We start from the raw sequence: 18,362 nt of genomic DNA on the forward strand, positions 1-18,362 counted from the left end.
TAATTGCTTAACTAACTCAGGAACCACACCTGTGTGGCAGCACCTGCTTTCAATATACTTTGTATCCCTCATTTACTCAAGTGTTTCCATTATTTTGGCAGTTACATTTACATAACGATACTATAACAAAACATACTGTATGCTGAAGTGGCTGTACAGTATGTACCACAGCTGCTAAGAAAAAAGGAAGGGTGTGATTTATCTGCCTTTCTCTGTATAAGAGATGTCCTATTGGATTGTTCAGCATTTCCTGTCCTGTGGGAGGCCATGGGTCTAAAGCAAAAGAGCTGCACTTTGATTTTTTTGTTCACTACTCCAGGATTATTGCGTTTTGGCAATAAAATATCTTTGTTCTCACCTTTTTTCCTCCTTGCTCAGTCATTTCAGCCACTGTTTGATTTGCCAAACTGCTGGTTACACGATCTTAGAGATGTGATGGGAAGAGAAATTTGGCCAAATAAGCATTCTCTCATACTTTCATATGCTATTACTGTAAAATGACCCCTCCATTTATTGTTGTCCAGGCATTGCTGTGGTGCAGATATTCCTGGTGTGTTTGAGGAGTATGATGAATGAGACTCTCTAATAAAAGGAGACATATCTCAGTGGCTCACAATCTAGAATCTCTTACTCTACCTCCCAAAAGGGCATAAGTCACATTTGTCAACATCTTTCAATTCAGAGAACAATACTGACTGTCACCTTGTGTAATAAATGTGGTATAGATATGTTCTCCCTACATAAGTATCTTCAATGCAAAATACATCAGCCTAGTGTCCGTTCCAGCTCACTTACAATGCACTCTCTAGCACTGTCATGTGCCCCTCCTTTGTATCAGACCAGCATGCATGAGAAGCAACAACCTCTTTGATATGAATTGGTGGAGTGAAACGACGATTTTTATCACACATCATTTCCATCGAAAAAAATATTGATCTATTCTCCAACCATCCATCCTACCTTCTTGTGTAAAATCTCCCAAGATCACGGTTACAACTATTGCAATGTTCCAGAGAACACCAGTAGGGAGCAGCCATGAGCTGCTTGTAGAATACTTATGTAGTAGTAGTAGTCGTAGAATAATTATAATTATTATTATGACAGATTTTATTTAGTAAATCATTTGAGGCAATTCGGATGTAGCCTGCATTAGTTGGGCAAATTATCTTTAAGATTTCTTCTTAAGTGCATACAGGGCAATACACCGCTTTCTACTTTTCCCTACTCACCCTTACATTCATCCAGCAATATCTTTGCTGATCATAAGGCATAGAAAAAGGAGAGGAGGAGGAATAGTCATCCCGCCTTCCCAATGTCATCTCAGTGCTATCTGGCTGTCGTATCTGACGTCTCATTGGGTTTCCTACACTCTGGCACCGATTGCGAAAAGTGGGTGTTCGCTTACTGAGTTTGAGGTGCTCCTACTAATATAATAGTGCTTCGGTGCGGGCGAGCTCATACAGTTGATGCGCACATCGTATCTACCAATCAACAAAAGGCATTAGGACAGCAAGCAACATTCCTGGCTACTGAGAGAGCGGAGTCAATTAATATTTATGCAAAGGTTGTTCACTTTCTACTGCACAAAGTTAGCAGTGAGAGGACCAATGTGTGGCAGTTTTTTCACCCTTGTTGGGAAGATCCACCGGATTTGTAATTGGCCGTCAGTGTGTCGGGATGAAGACGTGCTTTGCACACTACTTCAAACATTTTGGCGTTCCCTTTTTTCTTTTTCCGTAAAATGCCAAGACTTCGTCCATCACACTCTGCCCATTTCAAACCAGGCTGCTCATTTGGAAGGACACCAGACCGCAGGCATTCTAATCTGCAAATTCAGTCCAATAAACGGTGACATTGGCTGTCAGCGTTGGAATAAGAAATCGATAGGCTACTCAAAAAAGGGATGCGATATTCTTTCGGAATTTTAACGATCTATTTCCTGTATCCTTATAACCATGCGAATTGGGGGTATGCTGGAGTGGTTCAGCAACTCACATTTTCAAGTGGAGCAATGCTGATAGTGACAGATTATTGTTGTTGAGTGTCCATGCAAGTATTGGGGTGGAAACATGTCTGGCCACTTCTTTGAGAGGATCACTGCTATCAGAGATGGCATTTTGGTCCAGCACTTCGGTTTTTACCTCTAAAGTGCCCAGGAAAATTTTATTCATGTTCACCCTCTCCCTTTCTGTCACCTACTTGTTCTATAGCTTGATGAGCTGTTACAACTCGTTACAGTTCCCCTTGCAAGAGAACTACGTGTACCAAGGGAGGCTGGTGACGGAGGAGACAACTTTCGTAACATTAAGGGAGAAACTTTATTCCACTTCACCCCAGGGCTATTTGGACGAGGAGCTGATAGAGGTGACTGCCGCCACCGCCGAGCAAACGGTTGCAATTTCCACTGTCAAAGATAATGTGGAGACCGAACAAAGAACATTGGATTGGGTTCGGAATCAGGCTGCTCCGACTAAAACTGCCGCGGTGTATCAATCTCCCGCTCTGGAGAGGGAGCGCCAGGAATTCAGCACCACGGACAACGAACTCAGGGTGAACTGCACCTCGGATTATGGGGTGAAAAAATTACCCCAAGCCATTATAATTGGGGTGAAGAAAGGAGGTACCAGGGCTCTGCTCGAAGCTTTGAGGGTCCATCCCGATATCAGAGCCGTTGGGAATGAGCCACATTTCTTCGACAGGAACTACGAGAAAGGGCTGGATTGGTACAGGTGCGCGCATCCACTCACTTAATAACCCATATCTGGTTCAGAGGTCTCATTACCCCACATAACATAAACCATGTGTTGGTAGATAGTCTCGATTGGGTCATATTTAAAATGCATTAGATTATCCCTAATAATACTACTAATAATAAGTAGGCCTATACCACTATCAATGGCATTATTCATTATAATCATAATAATCATAATCATAATAAAAATAACAACTCTGCTTAAAAATTGTCTACCTATTAGATTGGATATCTGCCAAGTAATTCCGCTTAAAAATGTTTCTAGTCTAGCACTTGTTTTACATCCAACAATACAAAACAGTTGATCAGTTAGCCTAATCATTAATATCTATTCCCGCTGCATCAAAATGAGAGCTAGACTGATTTGGATGATAAACTAAAATATTCATATCACTTAGAAACCACACCTAGGGAACAAAGTAGCCTCTATGCAGTACACCTTTATATCTTTCTTCTGAACTACAGCTAACCTAGTTTTACAATAATATACCATGTTTTATCATAGTATGCATGTATATGAACATAGCATGCAGCAATAGCCAAACTATTCAGTCATCAGGTGTTCATGCGAGTGCATTCATTGGAACAATATTCAGATCCCACCTACAGTTGTGGTATTACCTTTCTACAGTGTTCAGAACTGCCCCTGTGCAACAGGCCTGGTACCTTAGCAGTGTACTCTGGGTTTGGGATGTGATGTCAAGTTAGTGTTCATACTGTACCACATGTTCTGATAGTGTCACAAATATAGACAATCTTGCCTCATTTTGACAAAATGTATTTCCAAGTGTATTTCCATCTGATAATAGCTAGTTCCCAACTATGGAATATTGCGTTTATTTAGCAAATGCTTTGTAATGTCCACCATTGCAGAAAAACGTCCCGTAGCTTGATAACAAAATGAAAACATTCTGCTCTCACCAAGATCCATATCTGATTCAGTGTATATTGGAGGAATTGTGAAAAAGTGGTCATTTTAAAGCTATTTAATCTGACACAGAGCTGAAACCAAATGCATGTAGCTAAAGGCCTATTTAAGCCCATCTATCTAAAAGCCATATTGCCAGGCTTTTGCTGTATGACTGCATGGGGGTAGAGAGATCATCATTTTGATCAGCTAATCCAGATGTTTCTCTACTGATCCTGAGTGTTGTGCCATCCATGTCTTCTCACATGCAATACATTCAAGGTAAAGATTCCCCCAGTCAGGTTCATCACCCAGTCATGGTTTTTCTATGTTTTCCAACACTGCACATCTCACTGCCTCCTTTGTGATTTTTTTCTCCCTGTTTATTAAAAGATAAACGATCATGGCATTAAACCACAGTCTGTTTGAGGGTTCGTCCGTCCCTCCGTTTGACAGTGGCGCTCAATAAAGTGCCAGCATCTAGCAAGATGATGGTCTGACCAAACAAGGGAATGCTGGATTTCAATTGGACTCAGTGAGCAGAGAATGAAAATGAAGCCAGCCAGTAGTACACAGAGTCCCTGACTCCATGCTTGTGCCCAGAGGGATGAGGTGCTGTGCCTGTGAACCCAGTCTAGTACAGTGGCTCGGGGCTTTGGGTATACAGGAGACCATCTGCCTCAACTCATTGCAGTGTGGATGGGAGCTATGCTCTCCTCTGTCCTCAGCTGTTGGCTGTTCATTTAGCCCGTGTTAATGTGAGACGTTTCATTACGCTTTCGGTGTCAGGCTCATTAGACGACAAGATGACAGGCTTACATAAATAACACCAAAGTGTGCTTGTGTGTTTTAGTGCCCCTGAGCCAACCAAATCCCTTAAGCACTCTTAACATTTATTTCCACGTTTCGTCCTAATGTTAACCTCAGGATGACGTATGCAGAAATGTAAGTATCGGGTAGCTGTGTTTTTTACACCCATGGGGACGATATAGCAATGTGGCTGTTCTGTCTGCCAAATTTTAACAGTGTTGTAGTGTGACAAGGGAAAAAAATGGTTACACTCAGAACTATGTGATCTGCCCACGTCCTGATGCTACAGACAAAGCATGTCAATTTTGTGGATTTTTTCTGTTTCAAAATATATACTACACCACGTCTGTGTGCAGGCCTACTGTGTAGACTGTGTGCAGTCCTACTGTGTAGGCTGTGTGCAGGCCTACTGTGTAAGCTGTGTGCAGGGCCTACTGTGTAGGCTGTGTGCAGGCCTACTGTGTAGGCTGTGTGCAGGCCTACTGTGTAGACTGTGTGCAGGCCTACTGTGTAGACTGTGTGCAGGCCTACTGTGTAAGCTGTGTGCAGGCCTACTGTGTAGACTGTGTGCAGGCCTGCTGTGTAGGCTGTGTGCCTAATCCTATGACTGAAATCATGATCACGACCATTTAACGTTGGCTTCTGAGGTTGAGTCTGATAATGTCACCACATACACTGAATCAATTTGGTTGTGCAGCGGTGGCCCATTTCGTACTTTTTGATGGCTTGGAGAGTTAGACACTGGCAGAGGATGAATGCGGTACCGTTGTAAAAGATTTAAAAGAAGCCAGTACAAATGCACAGCCTGAAGAGGTGTGCACTGAGAGAGTTATTCTGTGCTTGCCACAGTTATACGGTGCTCCAGAATCCTGGTACGCATACAGAATTCATCTGGTAGAAATATCAAGTGAAAACATATTTTTATACCCCATGCGCTGGGCATATATTTCACAGGGAGTAAGTTAATCTTCTTGTTCATGAAATATGATGCAGCACCTTGGTGACATCTGTTTTACCCGGGTAACACAATGTTTAAAAGACTTGTCGGGGAGGACCTTATGCCTTGTTAAACTCCTTACCGCTTTTGAAGGGAAGCTATAGTCTTTAACCAGCAGGTCATTCTTTCTGTGTGTCAGATCATAATAGCTATACCATCATTAGAAGAATCACGCCGTTGCCTGGAAGCCTATCTCGGGTTTAAATAGGTGCTGCAAAACAGCAGGCGATTCATTGAGCTGGTATTCAGGAACAACTCTATTGCTTGTGATACAATTGATTTTCCAGGAAGATTATTTGGGTTGTACTACAATGCTGATCATATTGTGTGAGTTGTCCAATGAGATGCATAGCTCTGAAGCGGCTCTGAGGTCTCCGAGCCCCTTATCATTGTGTTGGGAGAATGACACTTCTACCTTGTAAGCGATAAAAGCTGAGGCAATGTGACTGTAAATCTTTTGAGCTGTTTTGTACCGTTGCCAGGCCCTGTGTTGCACAATGTGACAAACAATAATGTTAAATTACATTCGTGCTTATAATGTGCAGCACGGTGTTCTGAATGTGCTCTCCTTCCCCAAGCTATTTCACCTCAGGCGGAGGTCTTGGTTGCTGCCTGCTGGCTTTTATATGAGGTGGCCTTTAAAAAAGATGCCAAAGAATCAGCCTTGCCATCACCAAGGACTTTCTCTCTTTGTGTGAGTTGTAATGCATTCTGATCAATAGGGACCTACACCGCACAGAAGCCCACACAGTGCAGGCTCTACGCTCTGCCAAGGCCTTGCAATGAAGTGCTCTCATTCTTTTATCTACTTTTTCCATCGAGGCTCTGTTTCCCACTGAATGGTGGAAAAAGCTTAACGAAAGAATTTCCAGTTTGCTGCTTCTTCTTTCTCAGTAAATATGAAATGCTAGTAGTGTAGAGACCATGTCAGAGCACCATGTCTTTGCACTGCTGCAGGCCCGGGGGGACTCTGTGGAGAATAGCATGAATTCCAGCCCCAGCTTTATCCGCACCCTTCAGTGTAGTAAGACAGGACCCTCTGACAGGAAGTGTGTGTCGGAGACAGCGATCTACCGCTGAGAGTAGCTTCAAAGAGTCTAAATCCTGTGTTTATCCCTTGTTTACCCCTGCGCTCCCACCTCAGCATGCCGCTCCACGGCTCAGCTCCCTGAGTCTTGCCACCAGACTAGGGGCCCGTGACTCCAGTCAGCGGGGAGATGGGATGGAGGGAGGTGGGCCTGATCCCTGAGCAGCAGGCTGGATGCCATCTCTCCATCTTCCAGCTGGGCCTGTGTTGCTGCTCCTGCAGTGCCTCCACGTCCTCCGCTCCTCCCCGGCAAGCTGGAATCTGTCTATGCCTGATAAGATGGCGCCAAGGCTCGCAAGGACGCACCTCTGGGTACTGGGATGCCAACGCAGCAGTCGTGGAATTCAACTTTTTAATTAGCAGCATGCCCCAGTGTCTGTGAAGAGAGTGGACCGCTGCAGTCAGGTTGGTCTCAACATCCCCCCTCCCCTATTCCACTTGATTAAACTCCCAAGCACCACAGAGCCCAGAGATTCCACCAGCGTCCACAACAGAAAGATATTTATTTCCTGTTCCAATGCCTTTGACTGGATGCAGACATGGCACAGCGCTATGACACAGACGGCACCTTCCCACCAGAAAGCCTTTTGTGCCATCTCTGTCTGGCTGTTAAACATGAGTTTATGATGGAAAATAATCAGAACCTTCAGATTGCTGCACCACCAATTACTGTCAGTCTGGATAAATATGGATATTGGATCACACTTAAAAGCCTAATGTAACTCACTCTGTAGCAAGTTCCTACAACTGTGAATGGCAGGTTTGTGTAGCCATTTACTCTTGTGTATAATCACATGCACGATACAGTTGAAGTCGGAAGTTTACATACACTCATTAAAACTCGCTTTTTCAACCACTCCACAAATGTCGTGTTAAACTATAGTTTTGGCAAGTCGGTTAGGACATCTACTTTGTGCATGACACAAGTCATTTTTCCAACAATTGTTTACAGACAGAATATTTCACTTATAATTCACTGTATCACAATTCCAGTGGGTCAGAAGTTTACATACACTAATTAGATTGTGCCTTTAAACAGCTTGGAAAATGATGTCATGGCTTTAGAAGCTTCTAATAGGCTTATTGACATAATTTGAGTCAATTGGAGGTGTACCTGTGGATGTATTTCAAAGCCTACCTTCAAACTCAGTGCCTCTTTGCTTGACATCATGGGAAAATCAAAAGAAATCAGCCAAGACCTCAGAAAAAAAATTGTAGACCTCCACAAGTCTGGTTCCTCCTTGGGAGCAATTTCCAAACGCCTGAAGGTACCACATCTGTACAAACAATAGTACGCAAGTATAAACACCATGGGACCATGCAGCCGTCATACCATCCTCAGACAAGATAGAACGGCCAAAGGGGGCGGTGTTGCAATCTACTGCAGAGATAGCCTGCAGAGTTCTGTCCTACTATCCAGGTCTGTACCCAAACAATTCGAACTTCTACATTTAAAAATCCACCTCTCTAAAAACAAGTCTCTCACTCTCACTATAGACCACCCTCTGCCCCCAGCTGTGCTCTGGACACCATATGTGAACTGATTGCCCCCCATCTATCTTCAGAGCTCGTGCTGCTAGGTGACCTAAACTGGGACATGCTTAACACCCCAGCCATCCTACAATCTAAGCTTGATGCCCTCAATCTCACACAAATTATCAATGAACCTACCAGGTACCACCCCAAAGCCGTAAACACGGGCACCCTCATAGATATCATCCTAACCAACTTGCCCTCTAAATACACCTCTGCTGTTTTCAACCAAGATCTCAGCGATCACTGCCTCATTGCCTGCATCCGTAATGGGTCAGCAGCGAAACGACCTCCACTCATCACTGTCAAACACTCCCTGAAACACTTCAGCAAGGAGGCCTTTCTAATTGACCTGGCCCGGGTATCCTGGAAGGATATTGACCTCATCCCTTCAGTAGAGGATACCTGGTTATTTTTTTTAAATGCCTTCCTCACCATCTTAAGTAAGCACGCCCCATTCAATAAATTTCGAACCAGGAACAGATATAGCCCTTGGTTCTCTCCAGACCTGACTGCCCTTAACCAACACAAAAACATCCTGTGGCGTTCTGCATTAGCATCGAACAGCCCCCGTGATATGCAACTTTTCAGGGAAGTTAGAAACCAATATACACAGGCAGTTAGAAAAGCCAAGGCTAGCTTTTTCAAGCAGAAATTTGCTTCCTGCAACACAAACTCAAAAAAGTTCTGGGACACTGTAAAGTCCTTGGAGAATAAGAGCACCTCCTCCCAGCTGCCCACTGCACTGAGGATAGGAAACTCTGTCACCACCGATAAATCCACTATAATTGTGAATTTCAATAAGCATTTTTATACGGCTGGCCATGCTTTCCACCTGGCTACCCCTACTCCGGTCAACAGCACTGCACCCCCCCACAGCAACTCGCCCAAGCCTTCCCCATTTCTCATTCTCCCAAATCCAGTCAGCTGATGTTCTGAAAGAGCTGCAAAATCTGGACCCCTACAAATCAGCTGGGCTAGACAATCTGGACCCTTTCTTTCTAAAATTATCTGCCGAAATTGTTGCAACCCCTATTACTAGCCTGTTCAACGTCTCTTTCGTGTTGTCTGAGATTCCCAAAGATTGGAAAGCAGCTGTGGTCATCCCCCTCTTCAAAGGGGGGACACTCTTGACCCAAACTGCTACAGACATATATTTATCCTACCCTGCCTTTCTAAAGTCTTCGAAAGCCAAGTCAACAAACAGATTACCAACCATTTCGAATCCCACCGCACCTTCTCCGCTATGCAATCTGGTTTCAGAGCTGGTCATGGGTGCACCTCAGCCACGCTCAAGGTCCTAAATGATATCTTAACCGCCATCGATAACAAACAATACTGTGCTGCCGTATTCCTTGACCTGGCCAAGCCTTTCGACTCTGTCAGTCACCACATCCTCATCGGCAGACTCAATAGCCTTGGTTTCTCAAATGATTGCCTCGCCTGGTTCACCAACTACTTCTCCGATAGAGTTCAGTGTGTCAAATTGGAGGGCCTGTTGTCCGGGCCTCTGGCAGTCTCTATGGGGGTGCCACAGGGTTCAATTCTTGGGCCGACTCTTTTCTCTGTATACATCAATGATGTCGCTCTTGCTGCTGGTGAGTCTCTGATCCACCTCTACGCAGACGACACCATTCTGTATACTTCTGGCCCTTCTTTGGACACTGTGTTAACTACCCTCCAGACGAGCTTCAATGCCATACAACTCTCCTCCCGTGGCCTCCAACTGCTTTTAAATACAAGTAAAACTAAATGCATGCTCTTCAACCGATCGCTGCCTGCACCTGCCCGCCCGTCCAGCATCACTACTCTGGAAGATTCTGACTTAGAATATGTGGACAACTACAAATACCTAGGTGTCTGGTTAGACTGTAAACTCTCCTTCCAGACTCACATCAAACATCTCCAATCCAAAGTTAAATCTAGAATTGGCTTCCTATTTCGCAACAAAGCATCTTTCACTCATGCTGCCTGCCAAACATACCCTCGTAAAACTGACCATCCTACCGATCCTCGACTTCGGCGATGTCATTTACAAAATAGCCTCCAATACCTTACTCAATAAATTGGATGCAGTCTATCACAGTGTCATCCGTTTTGTCACCAAAGCCCCATATACTACCCACCACTGCGACCTGTACGCTCTTGTTGGCTGGCCCTCGCTTCATACTCGTCGCCAAACCCACTGGCTCCAGGTCATCTACAAGACCCTGCTAGGTAAAGTTCCCCCTTATGTCAACTCGCTGGTCACCATAGCAGCACCCACCTGTAGCACGCGCTCCAGCAGGTATATCTCTCTGATCATCCCCAAAGCCAATTCCTCCTTTGGCCGCCTCTCCTTCCAGTTCTCTGCTGCCAATGACTGGAACGAACTACAAAAATCTCTAAACCTGGAAACACTTATCTCCCTCACTAGTTTAAGCACCAGCTGTCAGAGCAGCTCACAGATTACTGCACCTGTACATAGCCCATCTATAATTTAGCCCAAACAACCACCACTTCCCCTACTGTATTTATTTATTTATTTTGCTCCTTTGCACCCCATTATTTCTATTTCTACTTTGCACTTTCTTCCAATACAAATCTACCATTCCAGTGTTCTACTTGCTACATTGTATTTACTTCGCCACCATGGCCTTTTTTTGCCTTTACCTCCCTTATCTCACCTCATTTGCTCACTTTGGATATAGACTTATTTTTCTACTATATTATTGACTGTATGTTTGTTTTACTCCATGTGTAACTCTGTGTTGTTGTATGTGTCAAACTGCTTGCTTTATCTTGGCCAGGTCGCAATTGTAAATGAGAACTTGTTTTCAACTTGCCTATCTGGTTAAATAAAGGTGAAATAAATAAAATATTTAAATAAATAAAAAATACCGCTCAGGAAGGAGACGCGTTCTGTCTCCTAGAGATGAACGTACTTTGGTGCGAAAAGTGCAAATCAATCCCAGAACAATAGCAAAGGACCTTGTGAAGATGCTGGAGGAAACAAGTACAAAATTATCTATACCCACAGTAAAATGAGTCCTATATCGACATAACCTGAAAGGCCGCTCAGCAAGGAACAAGCCACTGTTTTAAAACGGCCATAAAAAAAGACAGACTACGGTTTGCAACTGCACATGGGGACGAAGATCGTACCTTTTGGAGAAATGTCCTCTGGTCTGATGAAACAAAAATAGAACTGTTTGGCCATAATGACCATCGTTATGTTTGGAGGAGAAAGGGGGAGGCTTGCAAGCCAAAGAACACCATCCCAACCGTGAAGCACGAGGTGGCAGCATCATGTTGTGGTGGTGCTTTGCTGCAGGAGGGACTGGTGCACTTCACAAAATAGATGGCATCATGAGGTAGGAAAATGATGTGGATAAATTGAAGCAACATCAGTCAGGAAGTTAAAGCTTGGTCGCAAATGGGTCTTCTAAATAGACAATGACCCAAAGCATACTTCCAAAGTTGTGGCAAAATGGCTTAAGGACAACAAAGTCAAGGTATTGGAGTGGCCATCACAAAGCCCTGACCTCAATCCTATTGAAAATGTGTGGGCAGAACTGAAACAGCATGTGTGAGTAAGGAGGCCTACAAACCTGACTCCGTTACACCAGCTCGGTCAGGAGAAATGGGCCAAAATTCACCCAACTTACTGTGGAAGCTTGTGGAAGGCTAGCCAAAACATTTGACTCAATTTAAACTATTTAAAGGCAATGCTACCAAATACTAATTGAGTGTATGTAAACTTCTGACCCACTGGGAATGTGATGAAAGAAATAAAAGCTGAAATAAATAATTCTCTCAACTATTATTCTGACATTTCACATTCTTAAAATAAAGTGGTGATCCTAACTGACCTAAGACAGGGCATTTTTACTATGATTATATGTCAGGAATTGTGAAAAACTGAGTTTAAATGTATTTGGCTAAGGTGTATGTAAACTTCCGACTTCAACTGTACCTGTTACAAGGTAGCTAGCTAAATGTCTACTAGCTAGATATTTAGGTGTGTATAGCTATCTTATGTGTATGTGTCTCTACAGCGGAACTGTGGGAAAAATTCACAACACTTTATCTTTCCAGTTTCACCATATCAGCAGGTATTATCAAAATAAGTCTAGTCATGAACACCATCCACAAAGCATTGCACTGCCAAGGAAAATGTTATTTTTTCTGCAATGGAATCAGTGTTTTGTGTTGGGAGAATGTGGATTCAATTTGTTTTGTGCTACTCTAGGATCAGCCTTGGGGGGCTATCTTAGTCTATTTCTATTGTGACACTAGAATTATGAAAGAAGTAATACTGCCTCATCCTTTGTGGCTTAGAGAGAGGACAAATCACTCTGGCAGTGGGTTAGTGCAGACAATTTCATTCTACCCCAGCTTCTTCTTGCTATTCACATGCAATACCTTACCCTCTCTCTTTGACATTCATTTCCTATTCCGTGTCATGGACAAAGCTACACCCAAACACCTAAAGTGATCGTTCTCCAATTCCAGTAAAGTTGACTTTACTTGAGTTTAGAATTTAATTTGCTGATTCAATTTGCCAACACAATAAATTGGCATTGGGGCATGTTTGCCATCAAGGCTCGGCCTCCCTTTAGGTTGTGTCTGTCAAAATAGAACTGGATGGAATTCTTCCTTGCATTCTTTTCCATTCCATCGCCAATGGGAAAACAGGGAATTCTTAGACCGCTATTTCAGTTCCATGTCATAGATGGATTGCCTGAAAATGACAGCCCAAGTCTCGCCTGTTAAATGATTTATTTTGGACCAAAAATAAAGTATAAGCACAAGTCATTTTAAGCTTGAAAGGATTCCTATCTCCCAGGGATTATTTACTTGCCGCAGAATTGCTGTGATGTGCTTCTAGTCAGAAGGAACAATGATTCCATTCGGCAAGAATGATGCTTTACAGCCATCTTTAAAACTCTCTGAATAAGACTTCCTTTTGGGACAAATAAGCATGTCAATCATACTTGTCAAGATTCCAATTTTCCTTTCGCCTCTCCTGGAGCACTTGGTGCTGTGCATACATGCCCCTTATCGGTTGTGAGTGATGCAGTCGAATGACACAAACCCAAAAGCAAGCTGATGCATTGGTTCAGTCAGAGCAGGGTTCTCTCTGACAGGGCTGGCCATGGAGCCAAGACGTCACGCAAGGGCTGTTGGGAGCATGTTTCAAATATGTGGCCGTGACCTGACATGTACTCCATGAGTGTGTTAAGCTGAGGGATGTGGGGAGAGTGGAAATCATAACTTGTCCCTCCACGCTCCTCCAGTAGCATTATTCCGCCTGCATGCCCATGACATGTTACACACAGAGCTTATTCATAGGAAATGCATCAGCTTGGCCGTATCAAGATGTAGGAATTACCTTGAGATATAGTCTGGGATGACATGGAAAGCAATTGTCTTTTTTTTCTCTCCAAGGACTCGCCAAAGAACAGAGCAGAATGAAAAGGAAGTTCTAGCTATAGAAATATACAGGTGTCCCGTGAGCCCACATGCACCTCGCGCCACTGACGCCATCCACAGCTCACAACAATCTTGACAGGCTTAATTCAATTATGGCGGTGCGATGTGCTGAGACTCCGGAGGTGTGCGTTAATTCCTCTGTTTACACCCCTGAGTCACTGTCACAAACAAAGACAAACACATTCATTGGCTTCCAGGAGCTTGTTTGCTGCGATTGCCCCATTGCCTTTGAAGTTTCTCATCGCTTTATGTTGTTTATTTATTCATGCTCTTTCTTTGCCTGAAATCACCATGGGGTATTCCGCTAGAATATTTTAGCACAGTGTGAAACAATGAAGGAGATGAGTATTAGACGTGTAAACCACGCACAACACAGTCCTTACATTGGGATGGTATTCTGATTCAGAGGGGATGGGTTAAATGGGGAAGACACATTTCAGTTGAATGCATTCAGTTGTACAACTGACTAGATATCCCCCTTTCCCTTTCCATGTTGATTGGGATTTTCAAGTAGGAAATCTTCATTGGGAGTTATGTTTATAAAAACCCTGTTATAAGTATTTAGGTTTTCGAGTTTCAACCATCTGTATCAAGAACACTTTATTAATCAGACCTCCACCATGAGAATGCTGTCCTCTCTTCTCTGTGTAGGCTGGTGGAAGTGTTTTTTATATAGAGGCTGTGGCATTGTGCCAAGCTCCTTTGAGACTTGGACTAAGCCGATGAAATGCAAAAGGCTGCTTTTAGGGATTATGCTAATTACTAATTGGTGTATAAGAAGGTGATTGTTTTTCCTGGATAATTTGGATTATTGGGATTAGAGATTTAGTTGCAAGTTAACATGCTCTTCCTGTTTTAATGGGGCCATTAGCTCCTCCCAACCATGTGAAGCCAACTCTTAACTAATGTGTCTGATAGTTTTTCTTTATGCCTGTAACATGCTCAGCCACACACGTGTGCAGGGCGACACACGAGGAAATGTGTTTCAGTGAAATCATGTTAAAGATGCTTGTGTGTTTAAAAGAAAAGTTACATATCCCATAATCCTCTACGTATGGGGGTAAGTACAAAGGGGTACACAGTCAGACATCACAGGTACAGTCCCGTTTCCCCATGGTCTTGTTTTTCTGTTGAATGTCAGGATTTAGCTATGACGCTTTGTATCGTTCCAAAAAAAGATAGATGTCAAACTGTAGTTACAGTATATTCAAAAGATTTGTTTCAGAGCAGGAAGAAAAGATAGGAGTGAAAACATGCCAACCCATAACCAGGGCTATAGCAGGATTAGACTCTTTTTGTCTGAGGTTTATCTGTAGATATGTGAGCTACACTTGGTTATTCATCCCGTTCATTTTCAGTATGCCTGGGATGACTCTGCTTACGGTCTCCTTCCACTCCCATCGACCTCCAGTTTGTTTCACATCTGCACGACTCGAGGAGGGAGAATGTTAAGTATGAATTGATTTTTAAATAAGCATACATTTACCTTCAGACACCTGCGGAACATATTGGGCTCGTCCTGTATTGCAAAACAGGCTATTTTAATTGATCTTTGTGATGAACATTGAGGACAGACCACCCTGTCTTTGGAGTCAAGGTGACTTTGGCATCACAATCCTATACCGAGTCCCTTGTTTTTTTTCATGATGGGACAACTTACCATGAAAGCGCATCTGGGCAGAGGTGAGAAGGTAACAGTGCTGTAACTAATGGGTTAATTTAATTTAATTTACTGGCTGTGGCCCCCAGATCATTGGAGGCATGCTGGCCACAGTGAGATTTGAGGTTGCAGTAGGAAAGAAAGAAAGATTAACCCTCTTTTCAAAAGGGCAAATTTCACTCATGTCATGCTGGATTTTCTTGCCGAGATAGCAGGCCAGTATAAATCTGCAGAACTAAATGAATACAGGTTTGTGGTGAAATGGGCCTCTCAAGCTTATTTCGTACAAGCCACCTAATCAACGTCACGCTGGGGCCATGCTCGCTGGGCTGGGGAATCGGTCATAAATGAAAGCTTTGTCAACATGTCCTCAGATGGATGCAAGCGAGCATTTGCAATAACAATTGCTTCTTGATTCGAAACATTGACGTGCCAACGGAAGGTCAATTGGGCATATCTAACCCGACTGAAGTTTATTTGGGGGGATAGTTGTGAGGGCTAGTATTTTCCTAATGATTAAAGGTATATAATTCTGTGAGAACAGCTTGGTATTGTTGTTGCTGTCATCATTAACACCGGCTTTTAGCTAAATATTATCTTTGATGCCATTGTTGTAGTCACATGTCTCTCCGTATCTGTTTCTGGCCACATTGTCTCCAATTAACAGTCTCACAATTTTCTGATGCAATCAGTGGAATATAAATGAAGCAATCCCAGCAGCCTCTGGCTCTGCGTCGTCTCAGCCTCACACTGAATCACTCGCTGTTAGATCTGTGCTGTAATAAACCCACTTTTTACAGGGCTAAACACGTACTCACCGCACCTTGGGTAAACTCAACAAACGCTTCAGGGTTTCAAAATGTTGTTGCATGATAATTAGTTAACCAACAGTGCGATGCAAGAGGAAGGAATTTTACACCTTGTGTTTAATAACAGATAGTTTCATTTGCCTTGCTACTAATGTTGCATGTGTTTCTTCATGCTATTTAATAGTTGGGACTCACTTAGCTGGCTCCTTCCCTACACACAGATGGATCTGCACAAACACACCCATTTGATGTTTTTCCTTTCAGTAGATTTTTGGTTTGTGGTGCCAAGACAGTGTAATGCACTGAAAACTGCCTACAAACCACTGATGGTTGCTCACGGCGGAATCCGATCAAAACAAAGACGCTGTGTTTGGTTAGTTCACTCAGTCAGCCATTGGCTGCTTGATGGGTCGGTCTGCATTCTAGCGGATGTTATTGAAGTACATTTTTAGGACTGAGGCATTTTCTCTTATAGGCTACTCCAGGTGTAATACGATCACTCTCCCTCTCACCTGTCTGTTGGGCTAACCCAACTCTGAAGCTGTGAGAGGGGTGTGGGTTGTTGTGTGTTCGAGACGAGTGAATGTCCAAAGTCAAACATCCCACGGTACCACCCATAGATGAAGAGACTAAAACTCTTAAAGGCCTAGTGCAGTCAAAAGTGTGATTTTTATTTTTTTAAAGATTAGTCTTAAAATTATAACTGATTATTTTCCCTTTCATGAGATATAGACAGTTGTTTGCATCATCTCTTGTTTTGTAGCTTTTTTGTGCGCTTTACTATAAATACTGTGAAGCGGAAAAGGTCTTTGTAGATCTCATTAAATGTTCCACGAACTTTTCCATACAGTATGGCATTTGGTTGAACTTGAATGAAAACAGCATTAGTTCCCCAATTGTCTTCATTCTACTACATTCTAGTTATCCATATTCAAGTGTTTCATCATCAGTGCATGATGGCATTGGGTATTTTTTGGTTTTAATGTAACAGCTCCATTGGACTACTGCTCGCACCGGAAGCCTTCACACTCAGATTAGCCACGCCATGTCTCTAAATTGTTCTGACAGGTGATTTGCCCATAGTCTTTTGATGAGTTGTTCACATTCTGATATAGCAAAGTTCCTGTACATAGTAATTCCACCGTAAACGTGATTCACAATTGAATCATAGTTGTCTTTGCTTGACTGAGTGCACCAGTTTATTTGTAAATGTCTCAACCTTTTGGCAAAATTGCCTTAGATGTGGTTGAAATACTGGATGCTGCTTCTTGCTCCCAAACCAGTCCACTCAGGCCACCATCAGACTGCAGCTGAAGTGTAGGTTGAGTTTAGGTTATTGCAGTGTAAGTCAAAATGATATGTCCCCGTATCCTCACGAGTTTGAACAGGAAAAGAGAAGATAGGTAATGTAACGTTTTCATATTGCGACAGTGTCTTTAGAAAGGCAAAATTCAAAGACTAGCCCTAGTAATACAGGAATATCAGTGAAAAACAGTATAGAGTTCAGACAAGCCTTGACATTGAAAGGGTATGCCCCCCCCCCAACTCAAATAAATGGTGCCCCACAGAGCCAGACATGGCCCTGGCATTCCCCCGATTTTAGTTCCTTTTGTTTCACGAGTCAAGGGCCTTTTTCTATCAGACTTGTCCATTATCTGAGTCTGAAAGACACAGCAAAGTCCACCACATGGTCTGTCAATTTGTGAAACTCACCAGAGCAGTCCTGGTGTGATAATGAATGTAATTTCTTTCCTCCTATGGCACAGACCCAGTTATTTAAAATGCAGTCAGGCCTGTGGACCTGTGGGCCTGTGGACCTGTGGGCCTGTGGACCTGTGGGCCTGTGCATGCGGCGAAGTGGAAGATACACCAAATAGTCATCCTCACCCACTCCTAGATGAAAATAATTGTCAATGATAATGTATTTCTTTATTATAAGGAAGTAAATGTTTTAATACAGAAAAATGTTCCAATAGGGCTTCAATAGGGACAGGAATATTTCCTAATAATGTCATGTGGTTAGGAAAACTCCTGGTCCCAGCATCAACCATGCATTTCTTAACATTCTACAATGCTGCCCGCTGTGCTGGTTCATCTATTTGGCTTGCACCCGACCAGAACTGACAACCCACTGGATTGACTGACTGTCACCAAGGCACCCCCTATAAAACCATATCAGCCCAGCCTGAGGTTGTGATCCCAGCCTCGTGTTGTGTCTGGCTGGGGCATGTTTGTTTTGGAGAGAGCACTCTGCCTTCCTTGGCTGTCCTCTTTATTGCAGCGGTCCCTAATAGCTTGATTTAATGCACTCTCAGAGGTCAGATATTGCGCT

At 43.3% G+C, this 18,362-nt stretch overlaps 1 protein-coding gene across 1 annotated transcript in view; it reads left to right on the forward strand.

Annotated features, from left to right (window-relative positions):
* Window positions 1–1,279: 1,279 nt before the first annotated feature.
* The window catches only part of LOC106607349 (heparan sulfate glucosamine 3-O-sulfotransferase 4), a 90,656-nt gene continuing 73,573 nt past the window's right edge, over window positions 1,280–18,362 (forward strand). The window contains exon 1 of the mRNA XM_014204238.2: window positions 1,280–2,729. Within this exon, the coding sequence (XP_014059713.1) occupies window positions 2,110–2,729 (620 nt within the window). The 5' untranslated portion in view covers window positions 1,280–2,109. The remainder of the gene's footprint in view (window positions 2,730–18,362) is intronic.

The sequence above is a fragment of the Salmo salar genome, chromosome ssa06 (genome assembly GCF_905237065.1).
Source record: "Salmo salar chromosome ssa06, Ssal_v3.1, whole genome shotgun sequence".
Taxonomy (NCBI): Eukaryota; Metazoa; Chordata; class Actinopteri; order Salmoniformes; family Salmonidae; genus Salmo; species Salmo salar.